This window comes from Culex pipiens, chromosome 2 (assembly GCF_016801865.2).
Source record: "Culex pipiens pallens isolate TS chromosome 2, TS_CPP_V2, whole genome shotgun sequence".
Classification (NCBI taxonomy): domain Eukaryota; kingdom Metazoa; phylum Arthropoda; class Insecta; order Diptera; family Culicidae; genus Culex; species Culex pipiens.
Window position 1 is genome coordinate 122,605,741 of NC_068938.1, and position 22,236 is coordinate 122,627,976.

General features: G+C 38.8%; 3 protein-coding genes across 8 annotated transcripts in view; all 3 read right to left on the bottom strand.

The window, feature by feature from the left end:
* Positions 1-22,236, bottom strand: part of LOC120419584 (optomotor-blind protein) — a 255,389-nt gene that overhangs the window by 215,919 nt on the left and 17,234 nt on the right. The window lies entirely within an intron of this gene.
* On the bottom strand, positions 3,827-5,289 carry LOC120419579 (DNA topoisomerase 2-like). 2 transcript variants are annotated; one of them, XM_039582305.2, is made up of 2 exons: positions 5,063-5,289; positions 3,827-5,021 (listed from the first exon to the last, which is right to left on the bottom strand). In XM_039582305.2, exon 2 carries the CDS (start codon positions 4,325-4,327, stop codon positions 3,872-3,874), a length of 456 nt encoding a protein of 151 aa, XP_039438239.1. In that variant the 5' UTR covers positions 4,328-5,021; positions 5,063-5,289; the 3' UTR covers positions 3,827-3,871. Both variants share the same exon structure in this region, with proteins under 2 accessions (XP_039438239.1, XP_039438240.1).
* LOC120419580 (DNA topoisomerase 2-like) lies at positions 10,023-11,485 on the bottom strand. Of its 2 annotated transcripts, none has more exons than XM_039582307.2 (2): positions 11,259-11,485; positions 10,023-11,217 (listed from the first exon to the last, which is right to left on the bottom strand). In XM_039582307.2, the coding sequence occupies exon 2, from the start codon at positions 10,521-10,523 to the stop codon at positions 10,068-10,070; it is 456 nt and encodes a 151-aa protein (XP_039438241.1). In that variant the 5' UTR covers positions 10,524-11,217; positions 11,259-11,485; the 3' UTR covers positions 10,023-10,067. Both variants share the same exon structure in this region, with proteins under 2 accessions (XP_039438241.1, XP_039438242.1).

The window sequence follows — 22,236 nt, forward strand, 5'->3', positions numbered from 1 at the left end:
AACTTGTTATAAATAGGACGGGCTTTCCGGTCAAAATATTTTCGGGACTGAAAAATCAAGTCTCACATAAAGAAATTGTCAAAAATGGCTTATTTTTTCAGCATTTTTATTTTAAGCAAGCCGCTGTAACTTCACAACCATTGGAAATGGAGACTTTATGTAAAATTGTCCGGAGAATCGATTCCTGCGTTTGGTTTTTGAAAATTGTGACGTTTAGATCACTTAAAAAAAACAATTTCAGCAAATGATTTATGTATTTTTTTAGGAGAGGATCTCTATCCCAAATTTTACGGAGGCTTAGGCTATTTTTACGAAAAAAAAATTGATCGAAAAAAATCGTGGGCACACCTTCAAATTTGACTTTTAAACTTTAAAATCAAAAATCTCATAGAAGTGGCGTGTACTTTTCTCTCAGTGTATTTTTTTAGAAATCCTGTCAAATTTCCTGCAAGTTTGACTTTGACGACTTTTTGATACGGTGCATCGGCTTTGAGTTGCAGCAATTTTTAAATTACGAAACACAAAAATATTCTCAAATGTCATTATCGAGTGCAACTGGCGCCATATACACAAAAATGACTTATATAAGCGTAGGTTCATTTATCAAAACAAACTCTGCTGAATTTGTTAAATGCAACGAGGGTTGAAAAAATCAAGTTTTACAACAGTTTTGGATAAGTAAAAACCCGAATAAGTGTTGAAAAGTATTTCTCTTCGATACAAGTACTGAAAAGCTGAGTGATATGTTGAACTTTTCAGCACTGTTATTTTTGGTGACGGCAATATGGTCATTTTGCCACTAAAAAGCAAATCCGGAAAACACCAAGGGGAATTTCGCGTTTGTTTGACAGGATAAGCATTAAGCACTCTCCTCTAACTTCATCCAATTTGCAGATTTTCACTATTTTAACAACTTATTTTGTCAACTTCTAGCACCCTAAACGGCATTGAACTTCGATCTCGCTAAATCTTATCTATACTTAAATTTTGCAAAATGTAAAACATAATTAATGAAATGAAAAACTTCTGAAAGATTGATACAAATATATCAATTTAAAGCTTGCAAAGTGTTTTTTTTACCATTTGCTGTCAAGTAAATTCAATAATTAAATAAAGATTTTGCACGAATGATAACGTCCTACAATGGAATTCTCAAACCTTCCCCAAAAAAACCCCATCAATCGTCACATCCACCCTTGCTTAGAGCACACGATCCGCGAAATGGCCCGTGCCAGGTTTGTTTTTCTTTTCCATTTCTCCCACTTTTCTTTTTCGACAGTTAACCAAGTGCCCAGGATAATGAGACCCCCCTGGTTTCCCCCTTCCCGGCCAAGTTTTTCTTTGGGGCTGCTGATTTCGACACCTCCAAATTTTTCAAAAAGGTGACTCTAGTGTGCATTTTCTCTTCACAAAGTGGTAAAGTGGTTTCCTTTTCAACACGCCATCAAGAAAATACAAAACACTGAAAAAAGTGGGATTTTTTTTTGGGTGGTGGTGGGGAGGATGGGGTGGTGCTCCTCACATTTTTTTTTCGATTGCACTTGGGGGAACAGGGGGATCCCGGTTTTTTTTTCGGTGTGACATTGCACGTCGGCTTGTTGTCACACCATCAGCGGAATTGGTTTGGGAGAATAGAAGCAAAAGGATGCAACTGCTGCTTGAGCTTTTCGCGCGGTTTTCTCGCCGTGTCTGATTTAAGAGGAAGGGTGGTGGGGGGATGTTGGAATGAATGGTGTGTGCTTTTTGAAGGATTCTCGCTCACACACACAAACACATACACGCAAACCATCTGCACCGTTGAGTTGGTAATTACAAAAGGGGCGCGAAAATTGTGAATGGTGATGTTTAGGTGAAAGATATTTTTTTTTTGATTTTTTTTTTGTGGTACTTGTCAGAGTGACGAAATTGTCGCTGACGGCATACGTTGCAATAGTGAAGTTAATTGTTTTATTTCAAAGTTTGAAAAAGGGGTGCTGAAATGTTTACGGCTTCTTTGGTTAACAATTTTAAAGTTAAACAAAATCATCGAAGAACTCCCAAAAAAAAGTTGTTCAAAAGATGAGTTGTTTGACTTCACAACTCAATCACAGTATTTATCCTGTAGGACTTAAGTTAATCAGCATAACCACCTCAATGGAATAATTTCGTGCAAATCTTTGTCCAATTACCACACCACAATTACTCGAACTTTTTACGAGTTCCAGCTCACTAAAATGCTTTTTCTTCCTTTGAAGTTTTATTTTCATCCCCCTAGCCCCATATATTTTTTTTGCATTTCAATTGTGCGCTCCAACACGGGATAAAAACACACACACACACACACACACACATACGCACTAATAAAAATCAAATCTGTGTAGAAATATAATTTCCGCACACGTGAAGAAACAAAACCAAGACGACGACCAGAGAACGCTTTTACGCTGAATGTCTTCTTGTTAGAAAGAAATCAAGAGAAAGAAAAGGCAAGAACAAATTGGATGCATCCGTCAAATGGTGCGCACATACACAAGTCTTGGTCGTGACCAGGGCCATGCACGCAAACGCAAACTCTGAGGAGCACTGGAAATATGCAAATGTCACTTGGAAATGGCGCTGTTCTGCGCGGGAATATAATAGTAATGATGATGATGATGATGGTAATAATAAAAATAATAGTACTAATACTAAAACACTAAAACAGTCGCTGAGCATTGAAGAGAAGTGGTTGAACAGTGTTTGAAATGCTTATTTTCAACGAAATAAAGTTGATGTCCTTAAATAATTAGATAACCTTAAATTATTTTTGTTGTTGAAGAAAATTGATAACTTTTGTAAAACGTACAAAATTCTATATTAAAAAACGTTACTTAATCCACCTTTAGGTGGTTGGTGCCTTCCTCTCATTTAAAGAGTGCCAACCCCCCTAAAGTGTCCACATGGTTTATGGATCGCCCCTAACGTGTTCGCCACACCAAAGAGGTCCTAATATAAATAAGTAATGAGTAAAAAAAAACGTTACTTAATCCACCTTTAGGTGGTTGGTGCCTTCCTCTCATTTAAAGAGTGCCAACCCCCCTAAAGTGTCCACATGGTTTATGGATCGCCCCTAACGTGTTCGCCACACCAAAGAGGTCCTAATATAAATAAGTAATGAGTAAAAAAAAACAGACCACCTACAGACTTTTTGTCAAGATTGTACATACACCGCCGTTGGGAAAAAGATTGAGGTTATGTAAATTCAGAGCATTTTTAAAACTGCTTGTAATTTTAGATAGATAAGTCAGATCTTGAAAATTCTTAATCCACAAGAAAGGTAATTTCAGAACCTTTCTAAAAATATATAATAGGGCAGGTTTTCATGCAAAAACCACAAATTTCAAATTGTGAAATTTATATGCAACAGTTTTTTAAGCATAATTTTCGATGTGCTTAGCTAAATCTTATGAATTTCAATAGGGACTTATGGGACCCCAAGATGAATCGAATGAAGCAAATACAGTCAAAATCGGCTCAGTCAGTGACGAGATATTCCAGTGACATTAAATCGGTACACATGTCTACATACAGCCAAACACACAGACATTTGCTTTGAGTCGATATTTATAAACGGCGGTAGGTCTAGGAGGTCTAATTAAAAAGTTCATATTTTGAGTGATTTTATATCCTATCCTCAGTAAAGTGAGGAAGGCAAAAACTTTTTTGTATGGATCGTTGACAATGCCATACACTCCCCCCCAACCTGTGGTTTATGGATGGCCCCAAGTTATCAAATTTGTCCCCCTACTGCAACAATAGGATGACCAGATCGAGTTGGGTCTTCTTCAGGACCTCGAACTTACCGATGTAGACGCCGTGCAATGGGTATATGTCTATGTCCTTGACCATAGAGTCAAGCAGATGCTGGTAGAAAACCTTCGTTAGATTCGTCCGTGCCCGCCAGATATTTGACCAGCTTGAGGTCGTTGTAGGTAAGCTTGGCGTTGATGGCGGCCGCAGCAGCAGCCTTGACTGCTCCTCCGCCCACTTTCGCTTCTCGGCTTCCACTTTTTGCGTTTGATTTCCGCTTCATTCTCCCGCGCACTTGAACTTTTCCGCTTCGGCCGCCTCGTTGAGCTTCAGCAGCAGGGCACTCAGCGAGCGGTTTATGTTCCAGTTTCATCAGCATGACGCCGTCGTAGATGTAGGGCTTGCTCACAAACAGTTTCTTCAGGAAACGTTTGGCGGACCTCAAGTCTTGCAGGTGCTCGATAATCAGTCCGGAATTTTTCACGGTCATCGGGTAGACCGGCAGGTTGCGGATGAATCCTGTGGCACCATACAACTTATTCGAGGGGACCATTTTCATGGAGCCGTCGTCTAGATCGAGGACTTCGACGGCGTCCAGGGCAAAAACTTCCGTTAATCTTCTTGTCCGCCAGAGAAGTCTGTGTTGTCAAGAACCGCATCGCATCCAGATCGTCGGTCCACGGCACTTCCAACTTTTTACTTCAGCAGCTCGTTCTTGCGCTCGTCCGTCAGTATCCACAGTACATTGGAAAACCTTCTCTGGATCGACCTGCTCCTTGGCCGCCGATTTGCCCGACTCGGTGTCCTTCTCGTCAGAACCTTCTTCTTCCGGCTCTCCGGCCTCCTCATCTTCCTCCTGGCTGACCTTATGCTTCCACTCCTTAACCGGATCAATCTTCTGGTTGTCGTCGTGCTGGTACTCCAGCAGTGGATCTCCCAACAAGTGGAAGATCAACCGGGTCAGTGCGGACATCATTGTGAACATCCGAAACGTTCAACCGTGTCAATTCCATCGTGCGTGAGTTCAAGGCGAACGTTAGAGGGAAGTTGTACGAGCTGGTCGTGTTGTCACAGAAACAACCTAACGGAATCTTAACGTCCTTGTACGGCACGTCATACAGTCGAAGCTCTCCAACTCGACCATCCGGAACCGCTTCCGACGGTGTACACTTTGCCCGTCCCGTATGACCATCAGACTCAGTCGTACACGTTGCAGAATCTCCGAAAGAAACGTTGAACAAATCGATGCGTACCTGCGTTAATCAACCATTAGTCCAAGGTCCAAACACCTTACCCTCTCCCCAACGGATGCCTCAAACCGGTACAAACAGGTTATGTTACTCGCTCCACCCCGCCCATTCAGGAACACATTCCGTGGCGATTGAAACTCTCCCTTACGCTTCCGGAACACCCTTGAACAGAGCAGCGGAACATCCTCTCCCTTCTGCCCAAGGTACGGCTCACTGCCGAGCTCCGTATCGGCAAACTCGTACTTGATGCCGAAGCTGGACGGAAACAGCGAAGTTCGTGTGGAACTTGATTTTCTGCGAAGAATCCCCAATTTAGTCTTGATTAAAATCCCAACTTTGTAAGAACATACCAAATCACTCCCAGTGCTGACGTAGCTCTCCAGCGGTGTGCACGGCCGCATCCGGTGGTTGTTACGATCCAGCGAGACGTGGTCGCACAGCTTGGGTGCGTCGTTGGCGTAGAACTCGGCCACCATCCGGCGGCGCTCGTTACTTCGGGAAGATTTATCCCTCCGCCCGGAAGACTCTTTGATCACTTCGTTGTCCTTGCCGAGGCGCGATCCGTCCTTGCCTTTCCCACGGCCACCGGACGAGTACTTGGGCATCTTTTCCTGCAGTCCTATCGATCCTCCAAACACCAGCCCCTTCTCCGAGCCCATGCCACCGGACACCTGATGGGGCTGGGACTGCGGGTGTGGATGGTTGAAGATGCTGTTGACCGTTGGTCCGTAGATGTACTGATCGACCGGGTTCCACACGTTTTCCACGTTGATCTTCAGGTTCTTTCCGTGCTGGTTGATCGTGCCGTAGTGGCCGTAGTACGTTCCGTGTGTCGTTACGCTCGAAACAGGTGAACATGACCCTTCGTTTACCCGGCTTCAAACCATCCAACACGCACGGAATCGAACGAAAGTTGTCCGAGTTGGAAAACAAAACCAACTCCAGGTTGGTAAACTCCTTGTAGATGTAGAAAATCGCTCGGGTGGTCTTCGTGTGCAGGTACCGTTCCGGCAGACCAACCTGCTTGCGGTGTCGGTTCTCCACCGAGTTCTTCGTACCGACGTCGTTGGCATCCTGCATTTTGGGAACGCCCTGGATCTTGGACTTTTTCGAACCGGATCACCGGCCAAACGCGTACCAAACCAAACGTAACCAAACCAACCAAACCAAACTTTGTTTATTTTTGTTTGAAAAACACAGGGTAATACAAAAAAAATATGTTCAATGACAGCCGATGATCGACCAATAGAGCTGTGCCCTGCTACGTTTTTCTGTTTCATCCCAGTCGCGGCGTTCTGGTAGGATTCGGGCAAAGTAAATGATGAACCGTAATACCAGTACAGAGCGGATTCGTTAATTTGAATGGAACTGCATTCGAATTAGCAAATCCGAATTCGCCCTTTAAAAGGGTATCGAAAATGTACTGATTTTGACATACCCTTTTAAACGGGTAACGCCGGGTGATCTTAAAAAAAGGATAGAAAGTATCCTTTTTGAGGATTGAAAGTACCCTTTTGAGGGATACTTGTGATTTTGAGTGTACTTTTCGTTACCACAGACAACGTATAAGCTTCCCCAGACAATTCCCATAATTAAGTCGAGCGGTTTCGGCCGACTCATCGGCCAACGAGTCTGACGGAATCGGTTATTAAAACAACCGGTTCTTAACCAATTGGGTCTTAAAATTATGCTTAGATTGCTGATATTATTGTTTACAGCGAAAAAGCTTGTTTTTCTGACAACAAAGAGTTTAAAATGGATTTTTAAATTATTTTGAAAAATAAGCCTAGCGGTCCTTCTTGACAAAAAAGGACCTACTTGACAGCTCTTTCCAAGGGAACCATCGAAAAAATGTTGTCTTGACAACTTTTTTGCCTTGAAATAAAAAAGTGATCAGAAATGGTTTTTGAGCGAGTTTTTAATCGTTGTACATCAACATTTACATAGGGCTTTAGGCGAGGCTTTAGGACTTTAGTCTGTGAACAAAAAAAAATGTCGAGTAGTACCTTTTCTGTCAAGAAGGGCCGCGAAATGACCGCTAAGTAATTTTTTAAAATAAAAAAAAAACGTTTTTTACCGGGCTATCACTGGATCAATACTGTCTTGGCAACACTGCCATGTTTGGTTGGGCGTAAAGGCAAATGCTCGTTTGGATACAAATGGCAAATCTCTTCTGATATTGTACCAATATGAAGCCAATATTGTAGTCCATACTGTACGCAGCCTAAGCGTATTACGTGAATATTATGCGCGTATGATATTCACGCTGATATTATGCGATATTATATTATGCGCGTATGATACGCCGTATGCGATATACTCGAAGTGATTACAAATTTACATTTGTAGTGCGCCATTGCATCGAAATGCATTGAAACATCACAAGCGTTAAAGCGGCCAGGCCTACTGCGTAAAGCCGTATCGCAGATACATGATTCGTTTGAAGTGGGTTGAGTTTGAGCACGGAGTAAGAAGCGTGGGGACACACCACCATACGCTCCGAGATTTGGTTTTATTGGGTTGGAGCACCATGCTAAGAAGGTTTGGTACTCCGGGACCCTCTGGGATGGGGATGGGACATTGTATTTCCACGAATGCCCTGGACACTATTTACCGTGGTTATAGCGCCACAACTCGCTCTCTGTAACAGTATTCCTAATTCCAGTCCAAGTTCACCAAGTCGTCATGGCCTAGTGGTTAGCATTTTTGCTTACCAATCCTAAGGACGAGGGATCGAACCCCACCTTGAGCGACTTTGATTTTTCGTTCATATTCATAATTTCAAATTTCTATGTTCTCAACTTTTTCGTTGGGAGCAGATGGGAATCGAACCCAGAACCATTCGCTTACAAAGCGAACACCGTAACCAGTCAGCCACGGGCGCTCCCATACTCGACTAAAATCCATTTCTGATCACTTTTTTTCATTTTAAAGCAAAAAAAATAAAGTGACAAGACAACATTTTTTCGATTGATCAATTATAGTCCCCTTGGGACGAGCTGTCAAGTAGGACCTTTTCTGTCAAGAAGGGCCGCGATTTTTTTTAAATTGATTAAAAAATCCATTTAAAATCCTTTGAGGTTGCGGCTTAATTTAAGGACACAATTGGGTCCTACAATGAAGCTTAGATTGCTGATATTATTGTTTACAGTGATAAAGCTTATTTTTCTGAGTACAAAGACCCTTTGTACGACCACAAAGAGTTTAAAATGGATTTTTAAATCAATTTTGAAAAATTATCCTCGCAGTCCTTCTTGACAGAAAAGCTCCTACTTGACAGCTCGTTCCAAGGGGACCATAGTTGATCCATCGAAAAAATGTTGTCTTGTGAATATTTTTTTGCATTAAAATGAAAAAAAGTGATCAGAAATGGTTTTTAATCGTGTTTTTCACCGTTGTACATAAAAATTGACTTAGGATTTTAGTACCCTATTCACTTCGACCAGTCTCCCTGTTTACATACCAATTTTTCATTACAGAATTCAGTTAAATTTACTGAAATCTGCACTACTGAAATTTTCAGTAAATGAAAACTTGCTGAAATTTCAGCAAACATTGACAGCTTCATACAAATTTTAACTGAAGTTCAGCGAAAAACTAGCTGAAAATTTTAGTAGTGCAGTTTTCAGTAAATATTAACTGAAAACGAACATCAGAATTTGCTGTGTAGGGTCCGCTAGTCAAATTCACTTCGACCAGTCTTCCTATTTAGGATCTCTAATGTTGAATAATACCGCACAGTTCTATTCGTCGTTCATCGACTGTCATTTCATAATTATTTTTTTGGATCACCCTGTGCATTCGAATTTGAAAACCAAAACAGAACAAGAAAAAAAATAAGTGAGGTTATGCAAATCCATTCGTTTTTTTAAGTGCTCGTAACTTTGGAAAGGTAAGTCCGATTCCAATTTCTTTTAATCCATCCGAAAGGTCTTTTTATATCCTTTCTAAAAATATATAATATGTAAGGTTTTCATGAAAAAACCACCCTTTTTTGCATCATTTTAAATATATATGAAACAGTATTTTTAACATAACTTTCAAAATACTTGATAAATCTTTATGATTTCAAATAGGAAGATGTGCGAAGCTAAGACGGATCTAATGAAACCTCTCCGGCCAAAATCGGTTCAGCCAGTGACGAGATATTCCAGTGACATTGATTCGGTACACATGTCTACATACAGCCAAACACACAGACATTTGCTCAGCTCGTGATTCTGAGTCGATATGTATAAATGACGGTAGGTCTAGGAGGTCTAATTAAAAAGTTCATATTTCGAGTGATTTTATAGCCTTTCCTCAGTAAAGTGAGGAAGGCAAAACAGACCACCTACAGACTTTTTGTCAAGATTGTACATACACCGCCGTTGGGAAAAAGATTGAGGTTATGTAAATTCAGAGCATTTTTAAAACTGCTTGTAATTTTAGATAGATAAGTCAGAGCTTGAAAATTCTTAATCCACAAGAAAGGTAATTTCAGAACCTTTCTAAAAATATATAATAGGGCAGGTTTTCATGCAAAAACCACAAATTTCAAATTGTGAAATTTATATGCAACAGTTTTTTAAGCATAATTTTCGATGTGCTTAGCTAAATCTTATGAATTTCAATAGGGACTTATGGGACCCCAAGATGAATCGAATGAAGCAAATACAGTCAAAATCGGCTCAGTCAGTGACGAGATATTCCAGTGACATTAAATCGGTACACATGTCTACATACAGCCAAACACACAGACATTTGCTTTGAGTCGATATTTATAAACGGCGGTAGGTCTAGGAGGTCTAATTAAAAAGTTCATATTTTGAGTGATTTTATATCCTATCCTCAGTAAAGTGAGGAAGGCAAAAACTTTTTTGTATGGATCGTTGACAATGCCATACACTCCCCCCCACCCTGTGGTTTATGGATGGCCCCAAGTTATCAAATTTGTCCCCCTACTGCAACAATAGGATGACCAGATCGAGTTGGGTCTTCTTCAGGACCTCGAACTTACCGATGTAGACGCCGTGCAATGGGTATATGTCTATGTCCTTGACCATAGAGTCAAGCAGATGCTGGTAGAAAACCTTCGTTAGATTCGTCCGTGCCCGCCAGATATTTGACCAGCTTGAGGTCGTTGTAGGTAAGCTTGGCGTTGATGGCGGCCGCAGCAGCAGCCTTGACTGCTCCTCCGCCCACTTTCGCTTCTCGGCTTCCACTTTTTGCGTTTGATTTCCGCTTCATTCTCCCGCGCACTTGAACTTTTCCGCTTCGGCCGCCTCGTTGAGCTTCAGCAGCAGGGCACTCAGCGAGCGGTTTATGTTCCAGTTTCATCAGCATGACGCCGTCGTAGATGTAGGGCTTGCTCACAAACAGTTTCTTCAGGAAACGTTTGGCGGACCTCAAGTCTTGCAGGTGCTCGATAATCAGTCCGGAATTTTTCACGGTCATCGGGTAGACCGGCAGGTTGCGGATGAATCCTGTGGCACCATACAACTTATTCGAGGGGACCATTTTCATGGAGCCGTCGTCTAGATCGAGGACTTCGACGGCGTCCAGGGCAAAAACTTCCGTTAATCTTCTTGTCCGCCAGAGAAGTCTGTGTTGTCAAGAACCGCATCGCATCCAGATCGTCGGTCCACGGCACTTCCAACTTTTTACTTCAGCAGCTCGTTCTTGCGCTCGTCCGTCAGTATCCACAGTACATTGGAAAACCTTCTCTGGATCGACCTGCTCCTTGGCCGCCGATTTGCCCGACTCGGTGTCCTTCTCGTCAGAACCTTCTTCTTCCGGCTCTCCGGCCTCCTCATCTTCCTCCTGGCTGACCTTATGCTTCCACTCCTTAACCGGATCAATCTTCTGGTTGTCGTCGTGCTGGTACTCCAGCAGTGGATCTCCCAACAAGTGGAAGATCAACCGGGTCAGTGCGGACATCATTGTGAACATCCGAAACGTTCAACCGTGTCAATTCCATCGTGCGTGAGTTCAAGGCGAACGTTAGAGGGAAGTTGTACGAGCTGGTCGTGTTGTCACAGAAACAACCTAACGGAATCTTAACGTCCTTGTACGGCACGTCATACAGTCGAAGCTCTCCAACTCGACCATCCGGAACCGCTTCCGACGGTGTACACTTTGCCCGTCCCGTATGACCATCAGACTCAGTCGTACACGTTGCAGAATCTCCGAAAGAAACGTTGAACAAATCGATGCGTACCTGCGTTAATCAACCATTAGTCCAAGGTCCAAACACCTTACCCTCTCCCCAACGGATGCCTCAAACCGGTACAAACAGGTTATGTTACTCGCTCCACCCCGCCCATTCAGGAACACATTCCGTGGCGATTGAAACTCTCCCTTACGCTTCCGGAACACCCTTGAACAGAGCAGCGGAACATCCTCTCCCTTCTGCCCAAGGTACGGCTCACTGCCGAGCTCCGTATCGGCAAACTCGTACTTGATGCCGAAGCTGGACGGAAACAGCGAAGTTCGTGTGGAACTTGATTTTCTGCGAAGAATCCCCAATTTAGTCTTGATTAAAATCCCAACTTTGTAAGAACATACCAAATCACTCCCAGTGCTGACGTAGCTCTCCAGCGGTGTGCACGGCCGCATCCGGTGGTTGTTACGATCCAGCGAGACGTGGTCGCACAGCTTGGGTGCGTCGTTGGCGTAGAACTCGGCCACCATCCGGCGGCGCTCGTTACTTCGGGAAGATTTATCCCTCCGCCCGGAAGACTCTTTGATCACTTCGTTGTCCTTGCCGAGGCGCGATCCGTCCTTGCCTTTCCCACGGCCACCGGACGAGTACTTGGGCATCTTTTCCTGCAGTCCTATCGATCCTCCAAACACCAGCCCCTTCTCCGAGCCCATGCCACCGGACACCTGATGGGGCTGGGACTGCGGGTGTGGATGGTTGAAGATGCTGTTGACCGTTGGTCCGTAGATGTACTGATCGACCGGGTTCCACACGTTTTCCACGTTGATCTTCAGGTTCTTTCCGTGCTGGTTGATCGTGCCGTAGTGGCCGTAGTACGTTCCGTGTGTCGTTACGCTCGAAACAGGTGAACATGACCCTTCGTTTACCCGGCTTCAAACCATCCAACACGCACGGAATCGAACGAAAGTTGTCCGAGTTGGAAAACAAAACCAACTCCAGGTTGGTAAACTCCTTGTAGATGTAGAAAATCGCTCGGGTGGTCTTCGTGTGCAGGTACCGTTCCGGCAGACCAACCTGCTTGCGGTGTCGGTTCTCCACCGAGTTCTTCGTACCGACGTCGTTGGCATCCTGCATTTTGGGAACGCCCTGGATCTTGGACTTTTTCGAACCGGATCACCGGCCAAACGCGTACCAAACCAAACGTAACCAAACCAACCAAACCAAACTTTGTTTATTTTTGTTTGAAAAACACAGGGTAATACAAAAAAAATATGTTCAATGACAGCCGATGATCGACCAATAGAGCTGTGCCCTGCTACGTTTTTCTGTTTCATCCCAGTCGCGGCGTTCTGGTAGGATTCGGGCAAAGTAAATGATGAACCGTAATACCAGTACAGAGCGGATTCGTTAATTTGAATGGAACTGCATTCGAATTAGCAAATCCGAATTCGCCCTTTAAAAGGGTATCGAAAATGTACTGATTTTGACATACCCTTTTAAACGGGTAACGCCGGGTGATCTTAAAAAAAGGATAGAAAGTATCCTTTTTGAGGATTGAAAGTACCCTTTTGAGGGATACTTGTGATTTTGAGTGTACTTTTCGTTACCACAGACAACGTATAAGCTTCCCCAGACAATTCCCATAATTAAGTCGAGCGGTTTCGGCCGACTCATCGGCCAACGAGTCTGACGGAATCGGTTATTAAAACAACCGGTTCTTAACCAATTGGGTCTTAAAATTATGCTTAGATTGCTGATATTATTGTTTACAGCGAAAAAGCTTGTTTTTCTGACAACAAAGAGTTTAAAATGGATTTTTAAATTATTTTGAAAAATAAGCCTAGCGGTCCTTCTTGACAAAAAAGGACCTACTTGACAGCTCTTTCCAAGGGAACCATCGAAAAAATGTTGTCTTGACAACTTTTTTGCCTTGAAATAAAAAAGTGATCAGAAATGGTTTTTGAGCGAGTTTTTAATCGTTGTACATCAACATTTACATAGGGCTTTAGGCGAGGCTTTAGGACTTTAGTCTGTGAACAAAAAAAAAATGTCGAGTAGTACCTTTTCTGTCAAGAAGGGCCGCGAAATGACCGCTAAGTAATTTTTTAAAATAAAAAAAAAACGTTTTTTACCGGGCTATCACTGGATCAATACTGTCTTGGCAACACTGCCATGTTTGGTTGGGCGTAAAGGCAAATGCTCGTTTGGATACAAATGGCAAATCTCTTCTGATATTGTACCAATATGAAGCCAATATTGTAGTCCATACTGTACGCAGCCTAAGCGTATTACGTGAATATTATGCGCGTATGATATTCACGCTGATATTATGCGATATTATATTATGCGCGTATGATACGCCGTATGCGATATACTCGAAGTGATTACAAATTTACATTTGTAGTGCGCCATTGCATCGAAATGCATTGAAACATCACAAGCGTTAAAGCGGCCAGGCCTACTGCGTAAAGCCGTATCGCAGATACATGATTCGTTTGAAGTGGGTTGAGTTTGAGCACGGAGTAAGAAGCGTGGGGACACACCACCATACGCTCCGAGATTTGGTTTTATTGGGTTGGAGCACCATGCTAAGAAGGTTTGGTACTCCGGGACCCTCTGGGATGGGGATGGGACATTGTATTTCCACGAATGCCCTGGACACTATTTACCGTGGTTATAGCGCCACAACTCGCTCTCTGTAACAGTATTCCTAATTCCAGTCCAAGTTCACCAAGTCGTCATGGCCTAGTGGTTAGCATTTTTGCTTACCAATCCTAAGGACGAGGGATCGAACCCCACCTTGAGCGACTTTGATTTTTCGTTCATATTCATAATTTCAAATTTCTATGTTCTCAACTTTTTCGTTGGGAGCAGATGGGAATCGAACCCAGAACCATTCGCTTACAAAGCGAACACCGTAACCAGTCAGCCACGGGCGCTCCCATACTCGACTAAAATCCATTTCTGATCACTTTTTTTCATTTTAAAGCAAAAAAAATAAAGTGACAAGACAACATTTTTTCGATTGATCAATTATAGTCCCCTTGGGACGAGCTGTCAAGTAGGACCTTTTCTGTCAAGAAGGGCCGCGATTAAATTGATTAAAAAATCCATTTAAAATCCTTTGAGGTTGCGGCTTAATTTAAGGACACAATTGGGTCCTACAATGAAGCTTAGATTGCTGATATTATTGTTTACAGTGATAAAGCTTATTTTTCTGAGTACAAAGACCCTTTGTACGACCACAAAGAGTTTAAAATGGATTTTTAAATCAATTTTGAAAAATTATCCTCGCAGTCCTTCTTGACAGAAAAGCTCCTACTTGACAGCTCGTTCCAAGGGGACCATAGTTGATCCATCGAAAAAATGTTGTCTTGTGAATATTTTTTTGCATTAAAATGAAAAAAAGTGATCAGAAATGGTTTTTAATCGTGTTTTTCACCGTTGTACATAAAAATTGACTTAGGATTTTAGTACCCTATTCACTTCGACCAGTCTCCCTGTTTACATACCAATTTTTCATTACAGAATTCAGTTAAATTTACTGAAATCTGCACTACTGAAATTTTCAGTAAATGAAAACTTGCTGAAATTTCAGCAAACATTGACAGCTTCATACAAATTTTAACTGAAGTTCAGCGAAAAACTAGCTGAAAATTTTAGTAGTGCAGTTTTCAGTAAATATTAACTGAAAACGAACATCAGAATTTGCTGTGTAGGGTCCGCTAGTCAAATTCACTTCGACCAGTCTTCCTATTTAGGATCTCTAATGTTGAATAATACCGCACAGTTCTATTCGTCGTTCATCGACTGTCATTTCATAATTATTTTTTTGGATCACCCTGTGCATTCGAATTTGAAAACCAAAACAGAACAAGAAAAAAAATAAGTGAGGTTATGCAAATCCATTCGTTTTTTTAAGTGCTCGTAACTTTGGAAAGGTAAGTCCGATTCCAATTTCTTTTAATCCATCCGAAAGGTCTTTTTATATCCTTTCTAAAAATATATAATATGTAAGGTTTTCATGAAAAAACCACCCTTTTTTGCATCATTTTAAATATATATGAAACAGTATTTTTAACATAACTTTCAAAATACTTGATAAATCTTTATGATTTCAAATAGGAAGATGTGCGAAGCTAAGACGGATCTAATGAAACCTCTCCGGCCAAAATCGGTTCAGCCAGTGACGAGATATTCCAGTGACATTGATTCGGTACACATGTCTACATACAGCCAAACACACAGACATTTGCTCAGCTCGTGATTCTGAGTCGATATGTATAAATGACGGTAGGTCTAGGAGGTCTAATTAAAAAGTTCATATTTCGAGTGATTTTATAGCCTTTCCTCAGTAAAGTGAGGAAGGCAAAAAGCGATCAAAATGTTTTATCCTTAAGATTAATCTTCAATCTTTTTTTTCTTCTATGTTCTTTTCTGGGATAATCAAGACAGAAAAAAAAAATCAAAATAGTTTAACACAGAAAGTCTCATTTCACAATTTGGCATTATTCCAGCAGGATAATACTTTTTCATGGAAAAATTTCCACTTACGAAAATAACCCGGTTTATCCACAATAACAGGCTTGCCGAAAGAAAAAAAAATGCTTTTTTCATTGCTCGTTTTTCGCGGAAGCATTAACTTAATTGTAGGTGGAGATTACCACGCTCACGCGGCGGCTTCTCTGTAAGGGATCAAAATATGAAAAGTCGATGAAAAGTCAAACTGGGAAATCAATGAGTGCTGGCTCCGGTATCCACAATATTGGTGCGGATTAATCCTGTTCAGAGATGAAAGTATGATGATTTAAAGCAATTAATTCATTTAAGGGCACACAGTTACCAAAAAAATGTTGGCATCTTATTCCAAAATCGTTGAATTTTCGGACCAAACATGCAATAATTTGATTACAAAAATAATTTGGCATAAAACTTTGAAAAATACATGGTAAGACCTAAATTTATACTGAATTAAAGAAAACCAATGTCCAAACAAGCGATCGAAACAATTATATTTTTTTAATGATCGGTCATGAATATTTGTTTTATTTTTAAAAGATAATTGACAAAAAGTAATTTTTCAATCTGTCGTGAAACTAATTACTTTCCCTATCATTCTTGAACGACGAAATAGCTTACTTTTCTGTACCAAAAATAACAGAATCGAATACCAACACTTTTCAAAATAAATGCTGAAAAGTTCTACTTTTCAGCACTAAAACAAAAGTTGAACTTTTCAGCACTTGTTTCGAAAAGTAATACTTTTCAACATTATTTTGATTCAAACGATTTATTGACAAAATACATGAACATTCAACTTCTAATTTCACTCAATTGGTGTTTTTCTGAAATGCAAAAAATGTTGTATGAAACTCGTTGCAAAACTTGTTTGTTTTTTCAGCACTAGTCGTATGTACGACTCATGCTAAAAAAATCTTCTTTTTGCAACTTGTTGCATAAACTAAACTACTATTCACAAAAATTTTGCTGAACTTCAATCCAAGATGACAATAAGTTGGTGAATATAAATTGTTATGGTTAAGGATATGGTCAACAGTATGGATTGTAATTTTCTTAAGCATTCTATTGCACAATTCCATTATGTTTATAAAGAGCCGAAGTAAATAAAATCTCCAATTTTTTTGGCAATGTCAGTAGAACAAATTCCGTATATAATAATTTAATAAACAAATATAATTTTAACAAATTTTAGGCATAATTACCAATTTTACCAAAAAATTATATAAAAAGCTTACAAACATATAATACTAAATACAAATAGCTTTATCAGCAACCTTATAGATGGTACATTTGACGTAAAATACAATTTGAACACCTTAAATCTGATTTTAACAAGAAAAACTATGATTATCAAAGTCACCCCGGCATTCAAAATAAGAATTTTTAACGCAACTATTTTTTTAAAACATTTTTTCAAAAATAGTGCATGATCCTTATGTGACCTATCCCAGTACAGTTTTTAAAAATAATAGTTTTAAAAATAATAGAAAAACATTACCAATTGGATAAATATTCCAAAAAACAAATTCAAATCCTATCAATGACACCCCGGTTTACGGTACCAATTTGTGTGGTTGTAGATAAAAAACATGTTTTTCCCCACAAAAGACATTTATTTTTTGGTTTATAGCCATAAACATTGTCTTTTCCAAGAGTTTCATTACCCACTGAAAAAAGATAAAATATCTTCTAAAAATTATCAAATCGCTTGCTTTTATAGATCATAGATAGGTCATTTATGTCTCCAAAATTTAGATAAATTAGGATTAAACTTGAAAGAATTCTAAAACAAATATTTTAGAAGAATGCATCGATGATGTTTTGAACGGTAATGTATCACGTTTCAATTTTTGTTAAATGATTTTAAGTAAGAGTTAAGAGTCACTGAGCGAAGCTGTGCCTGTGTTCTCTCCTGCGCAAATTTCCAATGAAATGAAAGCTCAGAAATCTATTTCAAGATTATCTGGAAGAATTTCAATCATACAAATACATCTATTGAATCTAAAATGAATCACTTTTCTCCCAAGATTACTATTTTAAAATAATGTAAAAACTATCAAATTTGATGATGCGTACGAAAACATTTAAGAGATTTGATTTTTTTATATTAATCAATTAAATTATTGATGTTCTTTTGATAGTTCTGGAATAATTTTCTTCATCGTCTCACTTTCATCGGTAAAAAACAAGTTTGTTGGTAACGAATTCAACTTTAAGATGAGTTATGCAAAAGTAAAACAAACTTTCAAAGGCTGCATATGTAACAAAATGAAAAATAGAACGTCTCGATTTATCAAATTTATAGGAAGTAATGGGCCAATCTACACCCAGAACTGGACATCGGCATACGATAGGATAAAGAGCACGATTCGGTAGTAAAATGGTACTGTGTGCGGACTGAGAGGATAAATCCCGAAACTACCGAGAGTACTTTACTCATGGGTTCATCTTCAAAAAAAGCTCATCGATCAAAAAAAAAAGTACCGGTATCGAGAATCGAACCCAAGACCTTCGGCATATTGAACCGTGCCTTTGCCGTATGGACCACCATGGTTCGGTGACTTAGCGGCGGTCATTTATCCATATAAACCACTCAATAGGATGAACTGTTCCAATGAACGAATGAACACGCGAGAGGACTATACTCTCGCAAAATAGCACTTTCCTCACGTTTCTTTTCGTGAGGACTATCCCCTCGTTCTTAAACTTTGGGTGTAGCATCTGCAAGTTCCTTGATTTGTACCACTGAATATTCCTATAATGTGACGAAAGTTGTAATGCAAATCCTCCAATTCACAAACAAAACCACAACCAGATTAGCAGCAAACACTTGAAAGCACCCAGAGCACACCCAAGAAAACCACCAGATAAGTCTAATTAATTCAAGCTTTAGTCAAAACCACATTCACTTCATTGTGACCTTTCAATCTCTTTGGGAAAATCTGAACTTTAGTTCGTTTTTTTTTTTTCTAGCCACTCAAGTAGGGTTTTGTCCACAAAAAAGTCGATAAACTTTCATCAAATAAAACAAACGCAAAAAAAAGTCCAGCAGTGAAATCAAATCATATCTCATGATAAATGCACAAAACATCACGTCTCACCAATCATAAACCTTTTGGCTAATTTAATTCGCCGATTGCGGTGGCTCAACTTTACGGGGTTCGTTTTTTTCTACTTCTGAGGATTGGGTTGTAGATGATTGGCCAAAAAGTAAAGTAAACCTCGTGCGCACATTGCCGGTAAACTGCCATCATTAAGCCGCTTAATTGCCGGTGATGGCCAGCTTTACGACGCGCAGACACAACAAGTACCTCGGAGTCCTTACTGCGAGAGATGAGCCAACACCTAGGCCATTAAAAACGCGCCATCTCTCGCGCGGGTCACCGAAAGTTGAACAATTTGACCAGCCCAACAAGGGCTACCCGTGTTGAGCAAAAGTTTTTGTGTGTGTGTGTGCTAAAACTTAGTAATGACCTATTAAATGTTTTGTTTTTACGACACGCTGATGTCGCGCCACCAAATCATCGCCAGCATCGTCATCGCTCTTTTTAAGTGTGTTTGAGATATTTATATGTGAGAGCGATCAAAAGGTAAACTTACGTGATGACTTGGACGAGTGTCGGTTAGTTGTTGGCTAGGAACTAATTAGGTATACAATTAGATTTAGTCTTCATGGTAAAAGATCTCACATAATACGACAGTGAAGCTAATTTATGTTTTTAGAAATTTCATAACTTCAGTTTCCCCTTAAAAAAATCGATTTGTTACATTCTTACCTTATGACATTTTGCCACAAAAAATCTTTACACCGAATGTTGGCAAAAGACTACATTTTGGTATTAGTCACCTAAGTTTGATTAACAACAACTTTAAACCGAAGTTTACTTTTTTTGATTAAAAGAAAGGCTATAAAAAATAAAAAAATAAAAATTTAAATGACAAGCCACAGTCTCAAGATTTGAGTGCAAAAAGTGTTTTAAAATGTTTTTTACACTAGTTTGTTTTGTTAAGTTGTTTTGCAATCATTAGTCTTCAAAAAATGTAAGATTTGAAGAAAACAAAAATATCAACGAAAAAAAACTGTTTTTCGATACTAAAGATCGAAAATTTACAAAAATTCAAAAGATTTTTGAATCAACTCAAACATGCTAAAAAGGATTTTGAACGCAAGGGAATGAATATTAAATTGATTTCAGCTGATTGCACTTAAATTTCCATTGAAATTTTGAAGTTTAAAAAAAATTTTGCTCCCTGATTTTTTGGGCGATCTTTGAAAAAAGGGGGGAGGGAGACAAAAATTGCCTTATTGCTTTAAACAAATCATACCAATTTCCAAAAAGGGAAATAACATCACACAAAAAAAATCTGCACAAGAAAATAAGCATTGCAAAACGCATTTAATTTAGCTCGAAAGAATTCTTCAGAGTTTTTTTTTAAATAAAAGTTCCTATAGATTTTAATGCTTGTTATTTTTTAAGCGCTAAACTCATTTTAACAAAGTTTTTGAAAGGGGAAACTTTTTAAAAATGTATTCAAGAATAAAATAATCCTTAAAATGATATCAAAGAAAACTCTAGCTACCTTAAGCGTTTTGACAAGAGTGTTGATTCTGGATTTGATTTAGAATTCACTTAACTCTAAAATATAAATATTCAGCTTAATAAGGCGAATATTTTGAGAAAAAAATCAGGTTCTGTACAGATTTCGTGAAATTGGATGATTTGACATAATGGTTCCCATGAATTATATTTTTGAGCGTAAAAAAAATCACAAAATCTTATAATATCTTGTTAGAAATGTATAATTTTGGTGATTTTTTTTAAATGTTTTAGTCTTCTTCCTCGAAAATTTAACTTAAATTTAAAGGGGCTATTTTTTCAAGGCTCTGGAAGGTATCATTCCCGGTCGGCCATTTGGCGGCCATGTTTGTTTCAGAAAAAAAAACATTTTAACCCAAAAATGGGTTTCTTTGTGTTGATTGTAGAGGCATTTTACAAATCGTGATTAATTTTACATTTCAATTTACTATTTTTAATTCACGTTTCTAGCTATGCACAAGCCGCACCAGACATCCTAATGGTCCGTATTATGCAAAATTTGTTGAAAATTTCGATAAAAAAAATACTTTCCAATGCACACAATTGAGTGTTAGGGGAGAATGCTTCAAAGACCTGGTAACAAGAAATCAAAATCATAAGTTATTAAAAATAAAATCCGTATAGTTCTTTTAACTCGTGGAGGCATGAAAACCACTTATGTTTAAAGATCTTTTTTTTTTATTTTGGTTAATTTTTATACTCTTAAAAGTAACCCTGCAATGTTACAAAACATGTAATTTTTAAATTAAATATTTTGTTCTAAGATTCGAGACGAATATCGAATTTCCCCCGATATGACTTTTCTCATGATTTTTGACATGTAAGTAAAGGGAAAAACAAAAAAAGTTTTTTTTTATTAAGAGCATTATTTGTATGATTATTCTTTCATATTTTTTATACGATAAATATCAAACAGTATAGCATTTTTGTTATCCAAGATATAACTGCCAAATTACAAGCTGATTTGTCTGATTGAACTGAAAAAAACGAGATAATAAAAATTACCGACTTCAATTGATTTTAAGCGTAATTCACTAGTTTTTTGTTCATCTTACAACCGGTTTTTGATTTAAATTATGCATATTTTGACTTATATTTTACCGATCCCAACCTTACCGATTTTTCAACTAATGAATTCATTAAAAAGATGTGTAAGATCTAGTTTTGTTAATCTAAATAAAAATATTGAGTTTTGTTTGAACAATTTATGAGATTAGGAAATGAATCTTTTCGTTTTCTAAATTTAGAGGCAACTTTGTTAATAAAAATTGTGGTTGTAATTGATTGTAGGAAAAAATGCTAAACCAAACCTAACAATTTTCAGCAAAGTTCCACTAAAATTTCAATTTAGTTTGTGTTTAATTTTAATCTAACAATTCCTCTCATCAATTTGATTTTGGAATAAAACCATAGCTAACATTTCAAAATAGTGCCAATGGAGGATTTCCATTCAAGCAGTTTTTGCTTTTTTCTACAATGTATTCCTTATGGAAGAACTGTCACTTCTACCACTCAAAACGGGTGCTCCATTACATGCTTTGTTCGAAACCTAATTCTTTTTTAATATATGCGTCGAAATTGTACAATAACAACATCAACTCTTTTTGAAACCATTTAAAACGTACCAGTGAAATAAAAAACATAACATAACTATTTTTTCCTCAAATTACTTATGACAAAATTCACGACATTATTCCACTGTTGATAATATTTATATTGAATTTCTGCCCAAAACCCAAATTACTGAACTTTATTCTGATGTAATAATATGTCTACTCGACCTTTTTTGATGATTTGCGAAGAATCAAAGTGATCAAATCCACAAAAAATCATATAGAACACAACTTTACTTTTACTTTATCTAACTCTACCCAATTTGCTGATTTTCACTATTGAAACCACTTATTTTGTAAAACTGTTGATAAAAACTTGCTTCCTTACTTCTTACTGTTCTTTC

Bases quoted from the DNA above. Each gene is read 5' to 3' on its own strand.
- LOC120419579 (XM_039582305.2), bottom strand. From the start codon at position 4,327: ATGAAAATGGTCCCCTCGAATAAGTTGTATGGTGCCACAGGATTCATC.
- LOC120419580 (XM_039582307.2), bottom strand. From the start codon at position 10,523: ATGAAAATGGTCCCCTCGAATAAGTTGTATGGTGCCACAGGATTCATC.